Source organism: Physella acuta, unplaced genomic scaffold, assembly GCF_028476545.2.
Source record: "Physella acuta isolate Inbredline_101_S28 unplaced genomic scaffold, ASM2847654v3 ptg000870l, whole genome shotgun sequence".
Lineage (NCBI taxonomy): Eukaryota > Metazoa > Mollusca > Gastropoda > Physidae > Physella > Physella acuta.
In genome coordinates, this window is record NW_026732387.1 from 258,540 (window position 1) to 283,356 (window position 24,817).

The 24,817-nt window shown below is 40.6% G+C and overlaps 2 protein-coding genes across 2 annotated transcripts in view; one reads left to right on the forward strand and one right to left on the reverse strand.

The window, feature by feature from the left end:
- Positions 1–2,525, forward strand: part of LOC131952362 (thyrotropin-releasing hormone receptor) — a 76,517-nt gene extending 73,992 nt beyond the window's left edge. The window contains exon 8 of the mRNA XM_059314975.1: positions 1,272–2,525. Coding sequence (XP_059170958.1) covers positions 1,272–2,525 — 1,254 coding nt within the window. The remainder of the gene's footprint in view (positions 1–1,271) is intronic.
- Positions 2,526–15,501: 12,976 nt separating this feature from the next.
- LOC131952363 (uncharacterized) overlaps positions 15,502–24,817 on the reverse strand; it is a 45,407-nt gene continuing 36,091 nt past the window's right edge. The window contains exon 4 of the mRNA XM_059314976.1: positions 15,502–15,913. Within this exon, the coding sequence (XP_059170959.1) occupies positions 15,502–15,913 (412 nt within the window). The remainder of the gene's footprint in view (positions 15,914–24,817) is intronic.

Consider the following 24,817-nt stretch of genomic DNA (forward strand, 5'->3'; position numbering starts at 1 on the left):
CACTTTGTAACGTTAACCTTTCTATCAGCCAAATAGAAGGAGAACGTCCCCGGATTCTTTTTTCGGGGTCATATGCAAATGCCTTACGGCCTAAGTGGATGAACACTTAACACAACGACCACTAGGGCTCGAAATTAATGTCTAGGGGAGCTAGTGATACTATTGTAATTAACACTCATCCAATCTACATACGACCTTTTAATCAGCGAACTCAGTTGTGGCAGAACACAAAGATGAACTAGATAAAATATTTAATGTATAAAATATCGAAACACAACTTACAAAATGTAGGAAAAATCACTATCACAGATTTCTACACTGTCTAAAGAACAGCTACAGGCCACACAACACGGCTGTAGCTCCAGGAATTACTTAACGACAAGTAATATTAAACTAGAAGACTAAATCAACTGAAGAAAGCAAGGCACACACAGGTCTTAAGTACTCTCACGTTCAAATGGTCAGAGTCTATAGCCGGACAATATGGACGGCAACCTGACCAAGGTAAAACGGCCTCGTAGACTTTTAGGTCAAGAAAAACTGCCCCGTGTTGCGAGTGTGCAGTGCAATTAAAGACTTCTGTGACAGGGGAGGTTATCCTCAACTCATGTCGCCATTGGTTGGGATAATCATCTGATCAGAATCATTCAATCAGATTTTAATGGAAAATTTCTATGTCTCAAACACCTTAATAAGTCAGTGGAAAAACCCCAGGTGTTACACCATCATTCCATATAAGGAATTATACAATGTCAAAATAAAAATGACTCGACCTAAGTAGGTCTCAACCCAGTGTCACAAGGTTTTCTCTTTCGTATCTATAACCTTGTTTTAATTTAATATTCCTTTCTTTTGGTTTTAATTACATTTAAGTACCAATTTGAGCCCTTAGCATCTGAAAGTTTAAAACAAATATCGCAGTCTAACAGTTCGAAAGTTACTTGAACTAGACTTTTACTGAAATGATTGCACCGTATCTTTACCAACAAATGCCAGTTTCTCAACTTGATAAAATAGGTTTGATAACGGGTAAAGAATTATAAATGTAGTGTATCTACACTGTCTTGTATGCAGATTTGATTATGTTTGTACTAACAGTAAAATAGACACTCTTTCATCAACATGTATATATTAGGCCTAAATCTATTCTGTGATCTACAGAGTTTATGGTTAATTGGACTGTTTAAAACTTTGTCCTGTTTTGCTCTTCTTTTGTTGTTGTTGTTTTGTGATATATTTTGAACTTGTATCACATCTTCTCTCCCCCTCAGGCCATCACCTGGCTGCTGGCCGCCATCTACAACATCCCTCTCCTCATCATCTTCGACACCTTCACCGACGAGAACGACGACCGCACCACCTTCTGCTTCCTCAAGTACCAGATCAACATGAAAACCTACTACACCGCCAACTTCATCTGCTGGTACCTCATTCCGCTCCTCGTCATGACCGGCGTCTACGCCGTCATTTCCTGGACTCTCTGGCACTCCGGCAACATCTTCAACAAACAGAGCCACGACAACAGCAGCGAGGAGAACGTGACCAAGACGCTGCCCATGGTGCGCCCGGATAAGTCCTCCATGTCCTCTAGCAGCAGCGGTGCCGGGAGTGCTGCCAGCGGTAGGAGGAAGAGTAACGGAAGCATCGGACAGAGCAGCCATCATGGGTGTTCCAGCGTTGCTTACACCGGATACAGCGTCAACGGTGTGGGGTGTAACTGCACCATGTATTCGGAAATTTCCGAAAGGTTTTCGTGTAACGGGGATTTCCAGAACCACGGAGAGGACAGTGTGGTTCTGTCGTCAGCTAAAAATAACCCGGCGCAGCCCACTTTACACATGGAGGGAAATCGTCTGCCCATTCAGTGGTCGTGGCCGACCGGAAATGAAGCCAACCGGGCAGAACTGAACCGTCAAAGCAGACGATCACCCCACAATGGCCGCGGCACAGATACCCACGCCGGCAACACGTTTGAGATGACGTGTATGTCCGGCTCCTGCCCCCAGCAATGCCCGTCTGCCACAAAGCGTCAGAGCGTCAAGAAACTCAACCAGGCTATCACGCTCATCAACGGCAAACGGCACCGCTCCGGCTCCCGGCGCTCCTTCCATTCAGACTGCGCTTCAGACACGTCAAGTTCCGGTCAGACGAAGCAGTGCGATACCAGTAGGAATCGATACCAGGCGACTTCCATTCGCGTGCTGTCCTCCAGACGGAAAGTCATTCGTCTGCTGGTCTTGGTACAGATCACGTTTGCCGTCTGCTTGTTGCCGCACCACGTACGTCTGCTGTTGACGTACTGGGAGATGTACCCGTCGCCGACCTTCAAGCTGAGCTTCTTCCCGCCCTTCGCTTTTATCTGCATGTACCTCAACTCTGCCCTCAATCCTGTGCTCTACAGCCTGTTCTCGGAAAGTTTTCGCCGGAGTCTCAGGGAACTTGTCCGCAGACCGTGGCACAAGTGGAGGTCAACCACGACCAAACACGACTATTTGACCTCCAAAAGTCGGCGGACTGTCAACTGACTGGAGCAGACGATAAGTCAGCTACGCACAGTTAGCCTTAAAAACGATTTCCTGACAGCCAATACAAAAACAGTTAAACATTAACATATGTTTGGATATAATATTTGTTATAATTTGGTATTCGTTTAATTTACATGATAATTGCTAACTGTTTACGTATTTGATCACTGACCCTTTCTCATCGAACATTTGATATCGATCACTCCTGGCGATAGGAGATTACAGCCCAGCAGTGTCTCGTCTTCCCGATCACCCCACCAGATCACCCCACGGGCCGGTCGTCTAACTGGACACCATTTTGACCTCATTACTCTCACGTGACGTTTCAGTAAAACATATTTCATTGGATGTCTCAGTTTACCAATTGTACATATATTCATTGGACTTGTTAACACTTTAAAATGTAAATGTGGTTTAGTTGGTAGATGTGTGAAGTTACATTTGGTGATGGAGAGATTTGGGCAGAAGACAGGAACAGCTACCTGATGGCACCGACAAAACGGATACACAAATCTCACCTGAACAGCTTAATACCTGTGTCTAACGTAGTTTTACCTTAACGGTGGTTTGCAGCTTGTGACGTCATCATGTACTCTCCGTGGTCTCGAACCACGCTTAAATTAATTAATTTAATTAATTTAATTAATTAAGTCTCCCAAATTTGATTAAGTCGACACAAACGCCGGCAATACATGGATCGTTAATTGGATTTGTACATCACATCAGATATTCTGGAATCGTATTAAAACAAGGCTTATTAACATAATTAATTATGTTCTTTAATAAACTTTTTTCACGGGTCTAACGATTTATTACCATCTGCTTGACCTAATTGTATTTGTATTTTTATTTTTCTCAATGTTGATAAACGTACCATAATATATCAGCGGGTAAGCGAGGGTTGTTATATACTTTGTTTTATTGCTATATCCCACATTCATTCCTTGAATGATTGAATGTTTTAACAAGCAATCGTATGTTTGATTATAAGCAATTGAAATCAAACCTACAAGTCTGACACAGTCTGAAATTGTTACCTACAAAACTGACACAAATGTATAACCTATAGCCATAACCATACGAATATTCTTCATCCTACCCGGGGGTGGACCGGCCCGCGGGTCGACCGGGAAAATTCAGGTGGGTCCCTAGGAAAAAATCTCTCCCCCCCCCCCCCCCCCCCCCCCCCGAAACGGCGGTTTTTTTTTTAAATGGTTGTCATTTCACCACTCCTCCATACCAAGGCCTTAAATCCATGGAGAAAATAAATTCAAAATGAAAATTTTAATCTGGGGTTGCGGGCCCGTTTTAAAATGCCCCGGGGCACATCCCGCCCGCCCTTGATCCTATGTTTACTTTACTACCCCCCTCCCCCCCCCCAAAAAAATAAACATTTGAGTACGACTATTCTTTAGCAAGGTAACTGTGTGTGTACACAATAGTGTTTCTTGACTGGGGGGGGGGGCTTGAAATTTTTAGGGGGAGAGGGTTGGACTCTGGTAAAAGTATTTCCACAAAAGATGCGTGGAAGAAACTGATACAGCATTAGATCACAATGATCCTTAGTTTGATTACCGCACAAACTCACTTTAGCAATTAAAGTTTACGTCTCGTTTGATACGAGCAATAGCACAAAATGTAGAGCTGTAGTTTGACTAGTGAGCTGGATGAAATGTTGATAGGGTATTGTAGCACCAATTATATGTGCAGTAGAGCACAACATACAATCGTAGTATATAGGCGCAGTTCAGAACAGTGGTGTAGTAAGGATTATAGGTGAAGCAGAGTACACGTATAAATCCAGGGTTAGCTGATGTACTAAGGTAATGATGAGTAAATATTTAAATTGGTTTAGCATTAATGTTTTATACTTTCTGCTTGGAAACGAAACTAATATTTGACAGACTTGCAAAACTTTCCATAATAGTGTAGGCACATTTACTACTCATACGAACCTAATTAATTTTCTAAATATAATGTTTTAAATTTTTGTACAATGATATATGTATTTTACAAAATGACAGCGCGGTAGCTTCAAAACTACTGCGCGGCCGCGCAACCGCGCAGCTTAGAAAGAACATAGAACACGAGATGAACAACATACATTCAAACATTTTGCAGCTAATTGAAGATACATTTTTTCTTTCTGTTTCTCTATTGCCATGTATAGTTAAGTTTTGAAAGTGAGATCGATATTTTCTGAATGATCGATATTTATAAAACGGCTTTTGTGTGAAATAGTATTTGACTATTTCCAACATTTTGCCGTTTAAAATTATAATAAATATTTGATAACTGTACGTGTGAAATGTATACGTTGTTGCGCATGAATCCTTGTTCGGTCTAGTTCTGACCTGAAGTCACAACAAAGATTGTTGCCAATGTATTGTAAACAAAACGTATGACAACATTTTGTATTGGTTAAAAATACGTTTCAAAATTGATCCAAATCTGGCTGTCCTGACGCCATGAAACACCGAATAATGGAAAAGATTTTAGTCCAGACGGTAGATATTTTTTACACACCTACCAACCAGAAAAAAAATCGTATAAATAATTCAACAAATTTTTCACAGTCTCTCTTTTATGATCTGGTGGAGAACAGTGATCTAAAAACATAATGGCTATTGTTAGATGGTGTTTAAAATAAAGGGATAGTTTTACCATTTCAATTTTAATCTTTCAAAGTTTTAAAGTTGTAGAATCAACTACAAAAACTAACGAATTAAAATTCGAATTGATCAAATATTCTGTTTCTAATTACCGTGTTTGACTAATTTCCTCAAAATCTTGGATGTTTACAAATACAGTTATTTATTAGTTGCACCATATAATATCCATGTCGATTTCGACTTGCGAATTTTAAAATAATTACAGGTGTAAACATGTTAGTAAGAAAAATTTAAATTATACGTTTACGAGCTGACCCGCGCCGTAAGCATACGCCGCTGTTTAGTTGTTTTATTTTCTACTTTTCAGTAATTCATAATTCACTACCAATGCTGCGACTGAAAATATTTTGCTTTAAAAACACTATCAGTAGCTGGTAAAGACGATTATACTCACCCTCCCTCCCCACCCCCACCCCTCCCGCGAAATCCGTGAAAGCAGCCGTCAGTGAAGTCAGTTTACAGACGACAATAATTATGGCATAAATTATTACCTCCCCTTTTTAAATCTAAATTATCTGCCCCTACCCCTAATAGTAATAGCCTACCTGGCTCTACGATTGTAAACATTCGGGGTGAACCACAGCTCACCTGACAGGTGGGGATGAGGGTGGTGGCTCAGCCGCGTAATGTCTTCTACGGTCTGCATGAAGAGAATTATATATATATATAGAAGATATCGTTGCACGGACAAGCCTGAAGCCTAGTTAAGTATTCAACTAGTAGAATTGTTAACTTGTAGTCTTAAGACTAGGGGTCTTTAGAGTTTGCTTTTGAGAAACAATAAAAGAGCTGCTGTTTAAATACAAATCTGTTACAAGTTCTAATTTGAGTGATTTTGTGATTTTTATTTTTAAACTGGTCTCTATTGTGCAGCTGCGAAATGCTAAACATTTTTGCGCATTTTTCTGATTGAGATGTCTTGTGGCAGCAAATATTTTCTATTTTAGATTTGGTTTTGTTTTTACTGTTGACATCCGGTGTATTTGTGATGTTTTTGTTTCTTGTCATGACGTGTGTGATGTTTTTTGTTATGACGAATTATTGTCTACATTTCCGGTTTGCGGAAAACCTATCTTTGAAAAGAGATTTAAGTTGTAGGTTTTTTGTGGGTCAGTGTACTACAGCAGCTAACGATATTGTCTCAATATTAGGGGTTTAATAGGTCTAGGATTTTACCAGTGAGTTAAATAGTTTAAGGAATGCTAGGTCAGGTCTTTAAGTGGGTCACGGGTTTAGTGGGTCGGGGGCTAGTGGGTTAGGGGGTTAGTGGGTCAGGTAGTTAAATGGGTCACGGGTTTAGTGGACCACGGGCTTGGGGTTTAGTGGGTCAGGTAGTTAAGTGGGTCACGGGTTTAGTAGGCCAGGGGCTAGGGGTTTAGTGTGTCAGGTAGTTAAGTGGGTCACGGGTTTAGTAGGCTAGGGGTTTAGTGGGTCATGTAGTAAAGTGGGTCACGGGTTTAGTGTGCCAGGGGTTAGTGTGTAAGGGTTGGTAGGTAAGGGTTGGTGGGTAAGGGTTGGACAAAATAAGTGTGTCATGGGCTTTATGAGCCAATGAGTTTAGTGAGATATAAGTACGGTGAGACTGAAATTGAGAGGTTTAGAGGTTAGGTAGGTACGGGTTTTGTGGGTTAGGGGTTGAGTAGGTCAGAGTTTAGTGGGTCAGGGTATAAGTGGGTCAGTGTATTCAGTAGACCAATCGACTTTAAAAGGACCTCAAGTGTTTTTACTACGATGCCTTAATGTCAAGTGTTGACGTCACGTATTGACGTCACGTGTTGACGTCACGTGTTGATGTCACGTGTTGAGTACAAAGTTCATCCTAAATGTTGATTGATATATAATGAATGTGATTCCCTTTGATTGTAAAGTTCCATTGTTTTAAAAGATATTCATTACTGATGTTGTCTTTGATAATGACAAGTATTGAAAATCGTATATTCTTGTTTATAAATCATTATTTTGTGTTTGATATGAGTTAAACTTTGCCAAACTTATTAAGCCATGTTTTAAAAAATTAGAAATAAATGTGACGTAGTTTTGAAATAGGTTGGTGTTGATACTTTTGTTGGTGTTGATACTTTGATGGTGTGGATACTTTTGTTGTGATACTTTTGTTGGTGTTGATAGTTTTGATAGTTGTGTTGGTGTTGCCACATTTGTTGCTGTTGATACTTTTGTTGCTGTTGATACTTTTGTTGGTGTTGATACATTTGTTGGTGTTGATACATTTGTTGGTGTTGATACTTTTGTTGGTGTTGATACTTTTGTTCGTGTTGATACTTTACTTTTGTTCGTGTTGATACTTTTGTTCGTGTTGATACTTTTGTTCGTGTTGATACTTTTGTTCGTGTTGATACTTTTGTTCGTGTTGATACTTTTGTTCGTGTTGATACTTTTGTTCGTGTTGATACTTTTGTTCGTGTTGATACTTTTGTTCGTGTTGATACTTTTGTTCGTGTTGATACTTTTGTTCGTGTTGATACTTTTGTTGGTGTTTATACTTTTCGTACTGTTGATAGTTTTGTTGGTGTTGATAGTTTTGTTGGTGTTGATACATTTGTTGGTGTTGATACTTTTGTTGTGATACTTTTGTTGGTGTTGATACTTTTGTTCGTGTTGATAGTTTTGTTGGTGTTGATACATTTGTTGGTGTTGATACTTTTGTTGTGATACATTTGTTGGTGTTGATACTTGTGTTGTGATACTTTTGTTGGTGTTGATACTTTTGTTGGTGTTGATAGTTTTGTTGGTATTGATACTTTAGTTGGTGTTGATACTTGTGTTGTGATACTTTTGTTGGTGTTGATACATTTGTTGGTGTTGATACTTGTGTTGTGATACATTTGTTGGTGTTGATTCTTGCGTTGTGATACTTTTGTTGGTGTTGGTTCCTTGTGTAGTCGCCTACAGATCACCAGACACCTACACATTTACCTGAACTACAAAATTGAAGTATTTAAAAAAAACCTTAACCGCAAAATTAAAATATTTAGAAAATGCACTTGTATTTGTTGGCGAGCTTCAACACTGAAAAACTGGAGACTTATAAAAAAAATGTTCCGTTAACGTTAACATCCAAAGTGAAGAGTATTTTAATAAGTCGCTTTGAACGACCACCACATGTAATACATTCTGACTTTGGGTTTTTCGCATCGAAGTTGTGAAACGTTCCGCTAATTTTTTTTTACCAGCAGGAAATAAAATAAATAACCCGGAAATGACAATGAAAACCATGACCTATTTAGTTGAGCGAGATGTCTTAATGTCGTGTTAGTGTCATTTAGCGTCTGATTAAATGTCAACTTTACTTTAGCTGGGTCAGGAAGACGGAAGATGGACTGTGTAAATATCGCCAAGTGAAGTTATTTCTGTAACGAGGCTGTCTATGAAACAATACCGAGACATAACAAGCTATTTTGATGTTTGATTGTCATTAAATCGTCTTTAAGATGATTATCTGTAAACATATTACCGCCTGCTCCAGTCAGTTGACAGTCAGCCGACTTTTGGAGGTCAGATAGTCGTGTTTGGTCGTGGTTGACCTCCACTTGTGCCACGGTCTGCGGACAAGTTCCCTGAGACTCCTGCGAAAACTTTCCGAGAACAGGCTGTAGAGCACAGGATTGAGGGCAGAGTTGAGGTACATGCAGATAAAAGCGAAGGGCGGGAAGAAGCTCAGCTTGAAGGTCGGCGACGGGTACATCTCCCAGTACGTCAACAGCAGACGTACGTGGTGCGGCAACAAGCAGACGGCAAATGTGATCTGTATCAAGACCAGCAGACGAATGAATGTCTAGCAGAGTCTGGTACGGTCGTTATTCTCGTCTGTGAAGGTGTTGAAGATGATCAAGAGCGGGATGTTGTAGACCGCGGCTAGCAGCCAGATGATGGCCTGAAGGAAAGAGAGGATGTGATAAAATCCTGAATCTATCACAAAAACAAGATTAGGATTGTATCATCGGCGTGGGGTCGACGTGGTCGAGTCGGTAAAGCTCATGGTTGCTAAACCGAAAAGTCTAGAGTTCGAACCCTCGGACAGATGAAGCTCATTAGCTGTGGACAGCCACTCTTCTAGGAGACAACTCCAAAATCAAACAACTGCTGCCTTGTAGTTTGTTCTCGGTTGGACAAAGGCTATGGAAGCAAATCCAAAAAGAAAAGCAGGCTGAAATCGGAGTCAATGGCCTCAATGGCGCATAACCAGTTGACACGTAATCCTTAATTGTGATGGAAGCATGGTCGAGTCGGCAAAGCTCATGGTTGATAAATTCGAAAAAAGTCTCGAGTTCAAACCCTCTGGCAGATAAGGCTCGATCCCTCCAAACACTAAAAATTAAGAACAAAGAAGAAGAAGAAAAGTATCATCTATTTAACATATATCTCACATCTAATGTTGTTTACGAGTTGATTAGAGTTCTAACCAACTCAATAAACACAAACAAATTGTTCTAGCATATAAATGTAGTTGCTTTAAGGTTAATACTATTCCCCCGTTATTAAAACCATATTAAATCTAATAATTCTTTCAATCCTCCTTGTTTTTCCCCCTGCAAATGTAAAATTAAAACGAATTGTGGGTAGATCTCTCTGCTGTAGAAGAAACAACAACAACAACAATGGATTTTTAAAGTCAATCTTTTAAGTTTCGGTCTATATTTGGGGATTTTTTTTTCTGCAGAATAGCTAAATCATAGGGTAACTGCTGATAAGTTACCACAAAAGGTGACTGTTACTGAATGTCTTATTTAACTAAATAGTCCATCACATGGCATGTAAGACAATAGTTTTCAAACATACAGACACTCTGGGTAGAGTACAATTTGTATTTAAAACAAACAAGACATGACACTTATGACTAAAGAACTAAAATAAAAGAACTCAAATGTGAAATACAAAATAGGTGAGGTCAAATAATTTTATGAGCAAGGGGAGTCTGACAAGGGCGTCGTGAAGAACACAGTTGGAGAACCCTTAAAGACACAAACTTCCTCACAATAGTCCCCTCACCTCAGTCCCCTCACCCCTAGGGTCTGTGTCTAGCTGTTTGTTCGACTCATATCCAGTACCCTACCACCCCCTGCTCGCTGGGTTTCCCCAACATCCCCCAAAAACAAAAGACACAACGCCAGACAACACAAGAACACCACCAACACTGTTTCTGTAGTCATCAACAGCCGTTGTTTGAAACCAGGAAGTGACGTCATGCATAACAAATGTCGGCTTGACGAGCACTAACGGGGAACGATGATGTGAAATTCTACGCATGCGCGTTCGACACTGACGTTTGTTCTAAAGGTTTCGTTAGGTGTTGGGTAATGTTAGGTGTCATGACAGGATGATCCTGTCACAATGACATTGAGTGGGTGGTGATGTCTTGGGGGGGGGGGGGGTGATGTCTTGTGGATGGTGTGGCAGGATGGCAGAGCATATGCCTGATAACCAGAGAAGCCTCGAGTTCAAATAAGAAGAACGCTTGATGTGTATCTGACTGGCGTTAGATACAGAGGCGGTTCGTCTTGGCGCTGTGCACAGCATCTACTTCACCTACCACATGGACAATCAGATCACCAGCATCTACTTCACCTACCACATGGACAATCAGATCACCAGCATCTACTTCACCTACCACATGGACAATCAGATCACCAGCATCTACTTCACCTGCCACATGGACAATCAGATCACCAGCATCTACTTCACCTACCACATGGACAATCAGATCACCAGCATCTACTTCACCTACCACATGGACAATCAGATCACCAGCATCTACTTCACCTGCCACATGGACAATCAGATCACCAGCATCTACTTCACCTGACACATGGACAATCAGATCACCAGCATCTACTTCACCTGCCACATGGACAATCAGATCACCAGCATCTACTTCACCTGCCACATGGACAATCAGATCACCAGCATCTACTTCACCTACCACATGGACAATCAGATCACCAGCATCTACTTCACCTGACACATGGACAATCAGATCACCAGCATCTACTTCACCTGCCACATGGACAATCAGATCACCAGCACCTACTTCACCTGACACATGGACAATCAGATCACCAGCATCTACTTCACCTGCCACATGGACAATCAGATTTGAAAGGGCTCGTTACTTTTTCTTAAACATTTTCACAATAAAACAACACAATCTTTAGAGTCACTCTGCAATCACAAGTTGTCTTCAACCTTCTAGGGATGAGTGTAACAGCAGTATAGTTTTACAAAACCTGTAACATCAAATGGGGATCTTACACGTGGCCTAAAGAGCTCACATCCAAAATCTTGTAATTAAATTACTAATTGCAATATTTTGTTCCGATCATCAGGCAGCCCTACCAACAGAAACTAACAAGTAGATTTCCTTAATTATTGTGATTAAACTTACATTCAATAACCTAATCTCATTAATCTGCTTGCAACTAGATTTATCTGGTATAAATATTTTATATTGTCTTCAACAGAATCACACTTGGTGGCGGCTTCAAAAGCTTACAAGGGGAGGTAAGAACACTTGCTGATGAAGCCCCTAGGTTAGCCCATATTGCTCATGAACTCTAATCCCCGACGGTTGGCTAATTCTACATCAAGGCCAGACTACGTGGACAGAAAACAGAACACCGCAGGAATTAGTGACGCTAATTAAGTTAAATTTGTTTCTACTGAAAACAGGCCCCTATCTTACCGAGGACGAGCATGTTAAACCAATAAAGAATAGGTATCTAATTGGCAGCACAGTGACCCCTGACCTCCAACCTGTTACAGAAGATACGAACTGACCACGATATCGAATACATCTGATAAGCTGACATTAAACATAGTGTCCACCCGAACCCTTTCCCCCCCCCCCCCCCCCCACCCATAAAGCAAGGTCAGTTGACAAAAAACATCGAGTCCACTCGAACTCTGCCCTCACCTCCCCATCCCCTGCCCCATATAAAAGCAAGGTCATCTGACATCAAACATGGAAAGTCCACTCAAACTCTCCCCCCCCCCATCATCCCGTCCCCCATAAATCAAGGTCAGAGTCAGTATATGTGGAAATCTTCACATTTTTTTCACATTAAAACTTGTAATCAACGTATACCAGTTTTTAACATGTCTCATATTTGATCGAAAAATTGATGAGCCAATATTCTAATGCCTATTTATTTACGTTGATTTATTTTGTCATTCACAGCCATCAATTTTTCTTACATAAATTCGTATGTAATTTTTTTTACATTATTATCGATTCTTAATTGATTGATCCGCAGCTATTACATCTTTGAGAACCTTCGCTCTACATACCACTGTAGTGTCGTAGTTTTTAGTGTAGCTTCACCGCCAACTTGTTAGCATATCAAACTTTCAGAAGATAAATCATATCACATTGTCAGCATGTATAGACATGTGTCTGTCGTATGAGTTTTATCCCCCGAGTCTTGATAGGAACTCCCTGTATGTTTTGAGAACCGTTATAGTACGACACTAACCCTGTTTAGATTTTTTCCACGGAGACCTCCATCTAAGTTCCCTTGACCGTCTTAGTCCAGCATAAACTGGTGCGAATTTCCCAGTAGGCTTGTAGCTAGAGTGTGAAGATTGAAAAGATAAACTGTGGACTCCTAAGGTTCACCACACAATCTAAGAGTACTAACCAACCTATCCATTCCGGACCAATCAGTCACTAATCCTAATAATACACAGCTAAATCAGACCAGCGTCAGACAATTTCCGGTACTTTTACATCAAAGACTGGCTGTAGGTCCCATTATACATTTCAAAAGTCTGGACTGAAAGTTTACCCATAAAAATTACACTTGTAGTACAACTCTGTAAGATACGTTTTTGTAAGTGTTCTAGTAGTACATCAATATACAAGAATCCATGCTTCAAGATCTAGCACCTTTTTGTTTACTGAAAAACCTTTATCAAAACCTGCAAGAACAATATTTTGTGATGAGGAAATAATTCATCTCATCATTGACCATTGGTATAATGAGCTACTAGACACACATTTTTAAAACAAATTGTTACCATAGCAACACCAATTTAATTTACTGCCACAGAAACTGTGACATGTCAAATGCAGACGTCAATCCATTTTAGTGTCAACGACATGTCATCACTATGGAGCGACATCAAAGGGGTTTAATCAAATATTCATTGTTGCGTCCCTTTTAACTTGACGGAGCAAGTTTAGATTGGATAGATTGTTTTTATATGTTTTATTCATTTGTTCTGAACCTTCATGAAAAAGAAAGGTAATGTCAAGACTCGTAACGTAGTGGTAGTTTTATGTTTCCCGCGTGTTATAGACACTGGATGGGCCATAAGAAACCATGGGAGTACATTTGACAAAGTAGGTCGTGTGATGTCATTGACCGGAAGCTGGCCATGTCCTCTCACACCTTATATATATTTGACCAAGTTTTGTGCTGAGTCAGACAATATTTGACCAAGTCTGAGTCAGACAATGTTTGAACAAGTTTTGTGCATTATCATAATTAGATCAGCTTTTTTTTGTTGGAAATTTAAAGTTTAAAGATATATGTTGCCATGTTACTAAATGAGTAGGAGACTTGGCCCTAGTGAAAAGGTAGGGCAGGGCTAACATAGGAAGGGTTGTTACATGAAGGGGAAGGGTTGTTGCATGAAAGGGAATGGTTGTTACTTGAAGGGGAAAGGTTGTTACAAGAAGGGGAAGGTTTGTTACATTTTACATTACTTAAAAATGCTGAATGTAGGAACTGAATGCACGTGGACCTGTAGCCGGCCAACCTACTTGTGTACAGTGCCTAAAGTAAAACATAAGGCAGTGTACAGTCAAATGTGTACTCACAGCAGACACAGACATCAGTTACACTAAACTGAGACATTAGAACTGCCTACATCGACTACTGACAATTTTTTTTAATCGCGTTATTCAATTTTTTTTAAATTGATTTTTTTTTTATAGTAAACATTTTTCTTTAAATTGTCGTCGCTTTTCTTGGACTCATGATTAACTCTAGCCAGACCAAAGTAAAAAAAAATGTCACCGCGCATTAAATGTTGTTTTATTTTATTTGTGTGCTCCTAATGAAAACTTTTTTTAAAACTTTGGCTTCTTTTATGAGCCGAGATGTGGCTTCTTAAAGAAAGACATCACAAATAATTATGTAATCGCCAATTAGCCTTGATAGTTCAGTGAACACGCCCAAACCAATGTATTTTTAACCATTCCGATTTTCAAGGGCATGTGTAGTTTCTGGACTTCAAACAGGACAACCGGTTTCCTGTTCATGTTTATGTTGGGTTTTGAGATAATAGCACGCCGTTGTGTGTGTGTGTGTGTGGAGATTAACAGGATGGTCAGCGCCGTTGTACGGTACCTGATGCACGTTTAAAGGTTTTGATAATCTTAATGACAGATCATGCTGACTTCTTGAACGTACTCATTGTTCTATTTACAGTACATGCCTGTTGACTTATCCACGAAATGTATACACATATGTCTTCTCATCTGATATATCCGTGTTGTTAGCCCAATGTCTGAATTCTTTGCCCTGACGTCAACGCTGCTAGAATTGTCGAGTGGTCAGCTCCTAACTGACCAGTCTCCAACCACCTGATTAGGATGGATCACAGTTTTCAACGTGCGCATTCATCAACTCAATCAACAATCTATCAACTCAATCAATACAATCCTCGAGTTCAATCAGAAATACGCCGTGATGCCGGCTACTTAATTACACCTTTTACAAAACATCGTCCGTTAATCTCTCTGATCTGGCATCCTGCCGTTTTAAAATTATTCGAAGCGTCTCAAATTTTCTACGAATTAGCCGGAATGTTCCAGAACATAATTTTTTTCAAGACTTTATATCCCGCATTGATCCACAATTTTGATTTTTATTCGTGGTTGAACGGCCAGTGATTAAAGATGGAGCTGCTTTAGATGCACTTCCGAGTGGAAAGAAAAATTATTGTAATCGTTTTAATGTAAGCTGTGGTAGGTTATACTTGAACATTCGGGAATGGGGCGTCGTTATGTGAGATACTGTGGGGCGTCGTTCTTTGGTGGGGCGTCGTTCTTTGATATACTGTGGGGCGTCGTTCTTTGGTGGGGCGTCGTTCTTTGATATACTGTGGGGCGTCGTTCTTTGGTGGGGCGTCGTTCTTTGAGATAATGTGGGGCGTCGTTCTTTGGTGGGGCGTCGTTCTTTGAGATAATGTGGGGCGTCGTTCTTTGAGATACTGTCGGGCGTCGTTCTTTGGTGGGGCGTCGTTCTTTGGTGGGGCGTCGTTCTTTGGTGGGGCGTCGTTCTTTAAGATACTGTGGGGCGTCGTTCTTTGGTGGGGCGTCGTTCTTTAAGATACTGTGGTGCTTTGAGGTGCTGTGGGGCGTCGTTCTTTGGTGGGGCGTCGTTCTTTGGTGGGGCGTCGTTCTTTGGTGGGGCGTCGTTCTTTGGTGGGGCGTCGTTCTTTGGTGGGGCGTCGTTCTTTGGTGGGGCGTCGTTCTTTGGTGGGGCGTCGTTCTTTGGTGGGGCGTCGTTCTTTGGTGGGGCGTAGTTCTTTGGTTGGGGCGTCGTTCTTTGGTGGGGCGTCGTTCTTTGAGATGCTGTGGGGCGTCGTTGTTTGAGATACTGTGGGGCGTCGTTCTTTGGTGGGGCGTCGTTCTTTGGTGGGGCGTCGTTCTTTGGTGGGGCGTCGTTCTTTGAGATGCTGTGGGGCGTCGTTCTTTGAGATACTGTGGGGCTTCGTTCTTTTAGATACTATGGGGCGTCGTTCTTTGGTGGGGCGTAGTTCTTTGGTGGGGCGTCGTTCTTTGAGATGCTGTGGGGCGTCGTTCTTTGAGATACTGTGGGGCGTCGTTCTTTGAGATACTTTGGGGCGTCGTTCTTTGAGATACTGTAATATTATAGTCACGTGATGGTGGTTGTTACACTTCAGTTTGTCACATGGTCGTGGTTGTTGTAACACTTCAGCTAATGACCTCTTTAAGTTCCAAAACACGGGAAGTTTTACCTGGGGAAATGTTTTCAATAGAGCCCAGACAAAACCGGAAGTTGTTTTTTTTCAAGATGGCGGCTACATGACATTCTTGTAACGGTCACAGTAAAGCCAAGGGTGGGTGAAGACAGAGGGGGTGGGATGGTGGGGATGCTGGCTACAAAACTCAAGTACTTAAGCTTAGGATAGGTCTGGGTGGAGATTAGCTGGAGGGTGGGGGGGGGGGGGTCTTATTTTCTGGCGGACACTTAATATAAGCGACTTGATGTGTGTTGATCAAGTGATCCATTTGGGTATTAACCCCCGAGGTTTAACTAAACTTTGACCTCTGACATAGTTTAATTAACAAAAACAGACCAGGACACATGTGCCTTTACTGCACTTAGCTCTGATGTTCGGAGAGTGGCCTTGAACCCTCCAGCAGGAAATGAGGTCTTGTCTATATCCTGCACGTGTAATGGACGCCATGTCGCTAAGTGCAACAAGAGACGCCATTTTGTGTAGGCCCGTGGTTCACGCCCAGCAAGGGACATAATCACTGCTTGCCAAAGGGCATGTACTCTCGCTGGTGTCCACATGAGTACAGTGGAAATTGAAACTGTTTATTGAGGGACAGCTGTGTGATGTTGGCCACCAATACAAGATGAAATGAACGGACATTAGGGTGTCATGTCTTTAGTTGTCAACAAAACAAAGAGTACAGAACACAAGAGTTGTAAACATTTGTTGGCTGGGGACAGTCAACAGAACCGGTGGAATAACATAGCAAAGATCAAATATTTGTGGGAGAATAATTAGAGTCATTGTCAAATTCGGTCTAAATTTGTAAACAGCCACTCCAAAGTACAATCAGAAATGTAACATTTCTCATACACACCCCCCCACCCCCCCCCCACCCCCCCCCCCCACTATATATATATATATATATATATATATATATATATATATATATATATATATATATATATATATATATATATATATATATATATATATATATATATATATATATATATATATATATATATATATATATATATATATATATATATATATATATATATATATATATATATATATATATATATATGTTACCGAGTCTATTTACTTGCAGTGCCGAATGTTACCGAGTGTATTTACTCGTGCTATCTTTGACCAGCACACAACATCGACTACAATACAGATACTCGGAAGTGCAGGTTTACATTGATCTCTTTATTACATGAATCAATAGAAATGCTCCACATAACAATGCATCAATGTTCCACAAGAATACAATGAACCAACTGACCCCCACTGTCCTCACTAGTCCTCACATATCAGAATGCACGTGTCCATCGTTCCTATTCTCACAAATCACAACAGGTCTACATATATATATATATATATATATATATATATATATATATATATATATATATATATTTATATTTATATTTATATTTATATTTATATTTATATTTATATTTATATTTATATTTATATTTATATTTATATATATGGGGAAAGGGGGTTGGGTGTTTGTGGTTGTGATTGTCTGATACAAACAATGGTGAAATTGAAAACGTTACGAACTGTAATATACTTTCTCGGACTAATCCTCCCCCCCCCCCAGCTCCCCACCTACCATCGTACATTCTATTAAGGTATTATGAATGGTTTTGTCTCGCCCTTATTTGATCGTGAATTCCTTCCCTCCCCTCCCTCCCAAAATTGACCCCCCCCCCCCTCCCCCTGTAGTATGTGACATTTAGATTATTTGCACCAAATATTGTACAGGCCAGAGTTCGACTCAGTCTATTGTTTGTGATATCTTTGTTAAAGTAATAGTCTGGGTGCTCTCCCTTGATATTTTAGGGATTATATTTGGTAACCATAGAGCTTCGTAGTTGTCATACTGACGTCACTTCCTAACATGGCGGGAGGCTGTGTTTTGTTCCCCGGTACAGAAACCGGAAATAGAATTTATTTGACAGCCCGTGTTTTATAAATCTAAAAGTAAAATCTCTGCTACGATTTGTCTGAATGTGAATGTTTAAATGTCATAGAAAACCTCTGTTTTATTTTAAAAATTGTAGTTGAGCAGATGAAACATCAAAATATCATTCAGTAAATAACTTCTAATCTATCTATACTTAATATTACATAGGAATGGGTTAGGGTTAGTTCTGAAGTCGTGTCAGGTTTGGATAGATCTTTACCCACCCCACTCTTACCCTATCGTACAACATCAACACAAAGCCCCCCCCCCCCATTTTTTCATAAATTCAAAATAACTTTATGTTTCAGCATTCCCACCGCTTAGTTTACTTTTTGAAACACCAGTTTCTTTTTGAAAATTTCAATTAATTAAGATTTATTAAGATTAGATAATTATGTCGAGTTGTTTTCTTGTGTTTTTTTTAAATTATGATAAAGCTGGTACACCCCACGGAGTGTGAATGTTGTATGAGATACAAACATTGTATGATGTGTGATGCGTGATTTGCGACATGTATGATGAAAAAAAAATACCTTTCATCTTGATGTTCTGCTGTTATGTACGGAATAAAGAACTAATCTTTCTTCAAGGTGTGGCGAACTTTTAATTTGGATGACCCGATACCCCATCATTAAACAAACATGATCTCATGCTGCATTACGCCACCCAAGACTTAGGCATGTGATCATTGAAGCCGATCACACCTCTGTGAGAGAAGTGATCAAAGAGATTAATCCCATAACTTGATTACGCTGTGGATTTAAACGCGTCAGAAAATCTCCCTGAATCTTAATTTCCAAATGCCGTTTCAAAAGAAAAATGATCACGTGAGGATATAATCCAGTGTTAATCCGTTTGTTGACGTTACAGTGCCGTGATGGGTCGGTTGTTTTCTTGACCTGCCTAGAAGAGTTCACTGTGAACTCTTCAGCCCTGCTAGGCTACATTTGCCGCATGAAGGCTAAACTTTGCCGTCTAAAGGCTAAACTTTGCCGCCTAACGACTAAACTTTGCCGCCTAAAGGCTAAACTTTGCCGACTAACGGCTAAACTTTGCCGCCTAAAGGCTAAACTTTGCCGCCTAAAGGCTAAACTTTGCCGTCTAAAGGCTAAACTTTGCCGACTAACGGCTAAACTTTGCCGCCTAAAGGCTAAACTTTGCCGCCTAAAGGCTAAACTTTGCCGCCTAAAGGCTAAACTTTAGGCTAAACTTTGCCGCCTAAAGGCTAAACTTTGCCGACTAAAGGCTAAACTTTGCCGACTAACGGCTAAACTTTGCCGACTAACGGCTAAACTTTGCCGCCTAAAGGCTAAACTTTGCCGCCTAAAGGCTAAACTTTGCCGCCTAAAGGCTAAACTTTGCCGACTAACGGCTAAACTTTGCCGACTAACGGCTAAACTTTTCCGCCTAAAGGCTAAACTTTGCCGCCTAAAAGCTAAACTTTGCCGCCTAAAGGCTAAACTTTGCCGCCTAAAGGCTAAACTTTGCCGCCTAAAGGCTAAACTTTGCCGCCTAAAGGCTAAACTTTGCCGCCTAAAGGCTAATAAAGGCTAAACTTTGCCGACTAACGGTTAAACTTTACCGCCTAAAGGCTAAACCTTGCCGCCTAAAGGCAAAGCTTTGCCGCCTAAAGGCGAAACTTTGCCGCCTAAAGGCTAAACTTTGCCGCCTAAAGGCTAAACTTTGCCGCCTAAAGGCTAAACTTTCCCGCCTAAAGGCTAAACTTTCCCGCCTAAAGGCTAAACTTTCCCGCCTAAAGGCAAAACTTTGCCGCCTAAAGGCTAAACTTTCCCGCCTAAAGGCTAAACTTTGCCGACTAAAGGCTAAACTTTCCCGCCTAAAGGCTAAACTTTCCCGCCTAAAGGCTAAACTTTCCCGCCTAAAGGCTAAACTTTCCCGCCTAAAGGCAAAACTAGGAGGTCGGCGTGGTCGGGTTGGTTAAGCTCGTGGTTGCTGATCCGAAAAGTCATACGTTCGAATCCCCGGTCAGATTTGGTTCGATACAGCCACTCATCTTGGAGAGACAACTCCAAAATCAAACAACTGCTGCCTTGTAGTTTGTTCTTGTTTGGGCAAAGGCTATGGAATCAAATCCAAAAAGAAAAGCAGGCTGAAATTGGAGTCAATGGCCTCAATGGCGAATAACCAGTTGACACGTATCCTTAATTCTGTTGGAGGGGATCCCTTCCAAGACTAAAATTAAGAACGAAAACGAAGAAGACGGAACTAAAGATCAGCTCATTAAACGTTGAGGGCTCATGAGGAATGGACCATAACTGGGAGGTGTGGTTTACTGACGGCATATAGAAAATCTCGTATGTGAGGCTATGTGTGGGTGAGTGTGGGTGTGTTCATGAGTGGGTATGTGACTCTATGGGCGAGTATGAGTGTATATGTGGATCTTAGTATGGATAAGGAAATGTTTATGGGTTCCTATGCGTATCTAAATCGTCCTACGCAGCATGCGAGCGTAAAACAACACAACATGAAAACCTGTTGTTTTTTATGGTTGAGTGGTTTAAATCCCTCTTGTAATACTGATCGGTTCATCTGATCAAACATGGATGGCTATATCCTGGTCAGTGGGACACGCTTCTGTTTTCATGGCTGATAGATAAACTCCTACGCCAGGTTATTAGATCACGTGTCATACCACGTGTCATTTACCTTTATATCACAGCTTATGTAATGTTAGAGGGTCAATCTTAATATAGAAATCTCTGTTATTTCAACATGTAAGTTTTATCCTAGCCAAAATCAAAAACAAAATACGATTGAGTCGTTACATCATCAAGACGAAGACATCTTTAGCTGAAGGACAAGTCCAAAAATAGAACTGGAATGTAATTTATAGAAACCTGGCGCAGAGGACGAGTCCATCGTTAATAAAATTTAGCCAGATCTCGCCCTCGATTCGTAAATTGAGAATCTTTTTATAGCATGACCTCGGTAAAAAGTAACATTTTCAGTTCCTGTTTAAACTCGGGAATGAAGGGAAAAACAACAACAAAAAATACAGGAAAAGGGATATTTTTTTAGATTATTTTTTGGCCGATTCTAGCCGGAAAGATACGCATGCGCATAGGAGAGAACCTACCGCCTTCATTCGCAGCGATATTTTCGATGGTACTGCGCATGCGGGAGTTTACAAATAAACAGCAGAACCCTAGCCCTAGCCCTAGCCCTAGCCCTAGCCCTAGCCCGAAATACGTTTTTTACCCTGCCGCACTTAACTTGGTTAAAGAAATGTTTTAAAATGAGCTAAACACAGATCAGATTATTATTTTACCTTGATAGAAACTCAGCCCGGGTATAGAAAGGTGAAGAGGTTAGGCAGGACACAGATCAGACCGACACACAAATCAGCAGCTGCCAGGTTGGCCAGGAAAAAATTGGTTCTTGTTTTCATCCGGGGACTTCGTGACGTCACAACCAGCACCGGCTGCCTGATGGGACAGGAGAACTAGTTTTGTAACAAAATAAAAATATCATGTTACATGTAACAAAAGTACTTCTACACACAAATGTAATGTTACACGTTACAAAAGTATTTTCACAGCGAGATACAATGTTGCATTTCTATTAGCTAACATCATACAGTGTAGTTTTTAAATATACATATGCATACACACACTGACCCCTTTATATATATTATATATATATATATATATATATATATATATATATATATACATATATATACACACTGCTATGCCTACGTTATTGATTTAAATATTTTCAATACACCGCTGTCCTGATAGACGGTTAGGATATACGATGGGGTCAAAGAATCCTGAAGAAAGAATATACTGTAGAATGATAGAAACAAATATAACGTATGACCACCAGCAAGGCTTTTATATTTGTTAGCTGTCAGCTTTACGGGATTTCATGCGGGTCAGTCAGAGGTCAACCTGACACGACCCAGTAATTTATCTGACGTCATCTTGGTCAACCCAGCATGTCCAAGCCTAATTAGGATCACATAAATGACGGACAAAATGGGGGGCGTGTGTGGTTCCAGATATGCCCTGCGACCGACCAGCGTGAATTAATCGAAAAAAAAAATAACCTATAATCTATGACTGATGGGACGTTTATCATTACTGACGGGGCGTGTATATGACTGACGGGACGTTTGTTTCGACCAACGAGACGTCTATTAAGCCTGGCGTGACGTACATTATATCACGTAGACACGCCCACAATGTTAATGTATTGACACGTATTTACCAGTACCCACAACTGTATACCAGCGGGACAAAACCTTTGGACACGATGGTGCTGCTGTTAGATGACCACTGATCAGCTGAGCTTGACCACCGATCAACTAAGCTTGACCACAGGCCAACATGACTGACCCTTGGTCAAATGTCAGAGAACTTCGGTCTTGTAGTCAAATTAGCATAGCAAATGTTCGGGCGTTAGGTTGCTGACCAGTGGTCAACGGCCTGGCGATTAACTTTACCAGCTGGAGATTAGCATGACAAATGTTTCTACCGTAGAAACCAGATTACTGTAAGGGTCTACGACCGTTGGTCTAGTGGGAGGGCCACAAGTGACGCTGGGCGTGCTAAGTAGATTAGACGGACCCCGCTAGGGACGTTTAAAGTCAGTTATAGGATAGGGGTGTTATGGAGAGAGCGAGACTTTCACAACCCAAAGCACCTGTTGGGATCCCATCCAGTTCATTCAGCACAGAGGTCGTGGGGTTTTATCGGGGTCATTAACCCGTTAGTGTAGCATATGCGCTACACCGTGCAATAAGATAGCTATACTGCTTTTGGTATTCAAAGTGAGTTAAGAGGATGTAGTCATGATACATGGCTGCCATCAAGCCCTGGGTATACAGAAGCTATGATTTATTTCTGGCTTACTATGACTTATTTTTGTTAGCAACAAAGAACCCATGATTCGTTGTTTCATCAACCCAGGATTAGGATCTATGCGAGAGTTGGACAGTCTGCCATTTCAAAAATCCAAACAAAGCCATTGACCACGCCCCACAAAGCCCATGACCACGCCCCACAAAGCCCATGACCACGCCCCACAAAGCCCATGACCACGCCCCACAAAGCCCATGACCACACCCACAAAGCCCATGACAACGCCCACAAAGCCCATGACCACGCCTAATAAAACTTCAGCTCAACACCACCATCTCGTGGAACAAGTGAATGAAACGGGCGACATAAAATACAAGAACACAAAAAATGATGACTTAGCCGATAAAAGAAGAGCAGAATCACCGTGGGAATTAAAGTTCTGCATTTAGAGAACAACACAAAAGGTGGAAAAAGATCGACATTGAAAGTTAATTATGGAATGGTCGAGTCAGGTGACCCGACAACCGAGAAAAATTGACACAATTTTCGTAAAACTGTTAGCTGACGTAAGAAACTTGAAATCCTTCACAAATCAATTTCATCATGCTATTTACATCGTGCCAAGGTAAAATAACACAACGAGATATTCTAATCAAAGCCGTGATTAAAGTTTGTAATTTGTGTAGTATTTTTATCATAGCAAAATGTTTTCGTATTTCTCCATCAAGTAAATTTAGAGCATCAATTGATCAGCCCTGATGTTAGCCAATCCAAAATGTTCAACTTTCAACACACAATCTTTTAACATTACCGAAATCTAGCTGAAATCTAGTGATCTCATTGATAACAATTTAATCTTCTACACCGTTGTCACTGTAAATAAAAGTTGACAATACGTTGATAACAATGTGATCATTTGTTTCAAGATAAATCAATGTTCAGAATTTTGATAAAGGTGAGCGAATATTTCACTGCATACACGTGAAGCTAGTGAGGCATTGTCCTGCTTTAATTATAGCAACTAGAGGCAGACACATTGAAAAACAGACATATTTCTGGGCAGACAGATAGATTTGTTAGTCATACAGATATATTTAATTTATGAATAATGTAGTCGAGCGTCATGACCTCCCTCTGAATACCACAAGATGATTCTGTTTTCTCTAATCTGGTATTCTATCTATTGTTCAATCCTGGCTAAACTTATTGTCCATTCCTCCACACTGGCTAAGCTTATTCTGTCCAGGGATATAGTGGCCCGCCTGTCTATCGGGACCCCAGGAAAAAGCTCGGTAATCCCCCAGGAACGGTGCTGTAATAGTCCTTTTAAAGTTTTGATTTTTCTAACAGTTGGTATTTTTACCACTCCTTTATGCCATGGCGTAAATTAATAGTTTTGATGGAGATAAAAACATTGAAAATTTGAATCTCGAGGTTGGGGGCCCGTTTCAGGATTTTACAGGACTTCTTAGATTCTGCTTATTGTTCTACCCCAGCTAAACATATTGTCTATTGTTCTACCCCAGCTAATCATATTGTCTATTGTTCTACCCCAGCTAAACATATTGTCTATTGTTCTACCTCAGCTAAACATATTGTCTATTGTTCTACCCCAGCTAAACATATTGTCTATTGTTCTACCCCAGCTAAACATATTGTCTATTGTTCTACCCCAGCTAAACATATTGTCTCTTGTTCTACCCCAGCTAAACATATTGTCTATTGTTCTACCCCAGCTAAACATATTGTCTATTGTTCTACCCCAGCTAAACATATTGTCTATTGTTCTACCTCAGCTAAACATATTGTCTATTGTTCTACCCC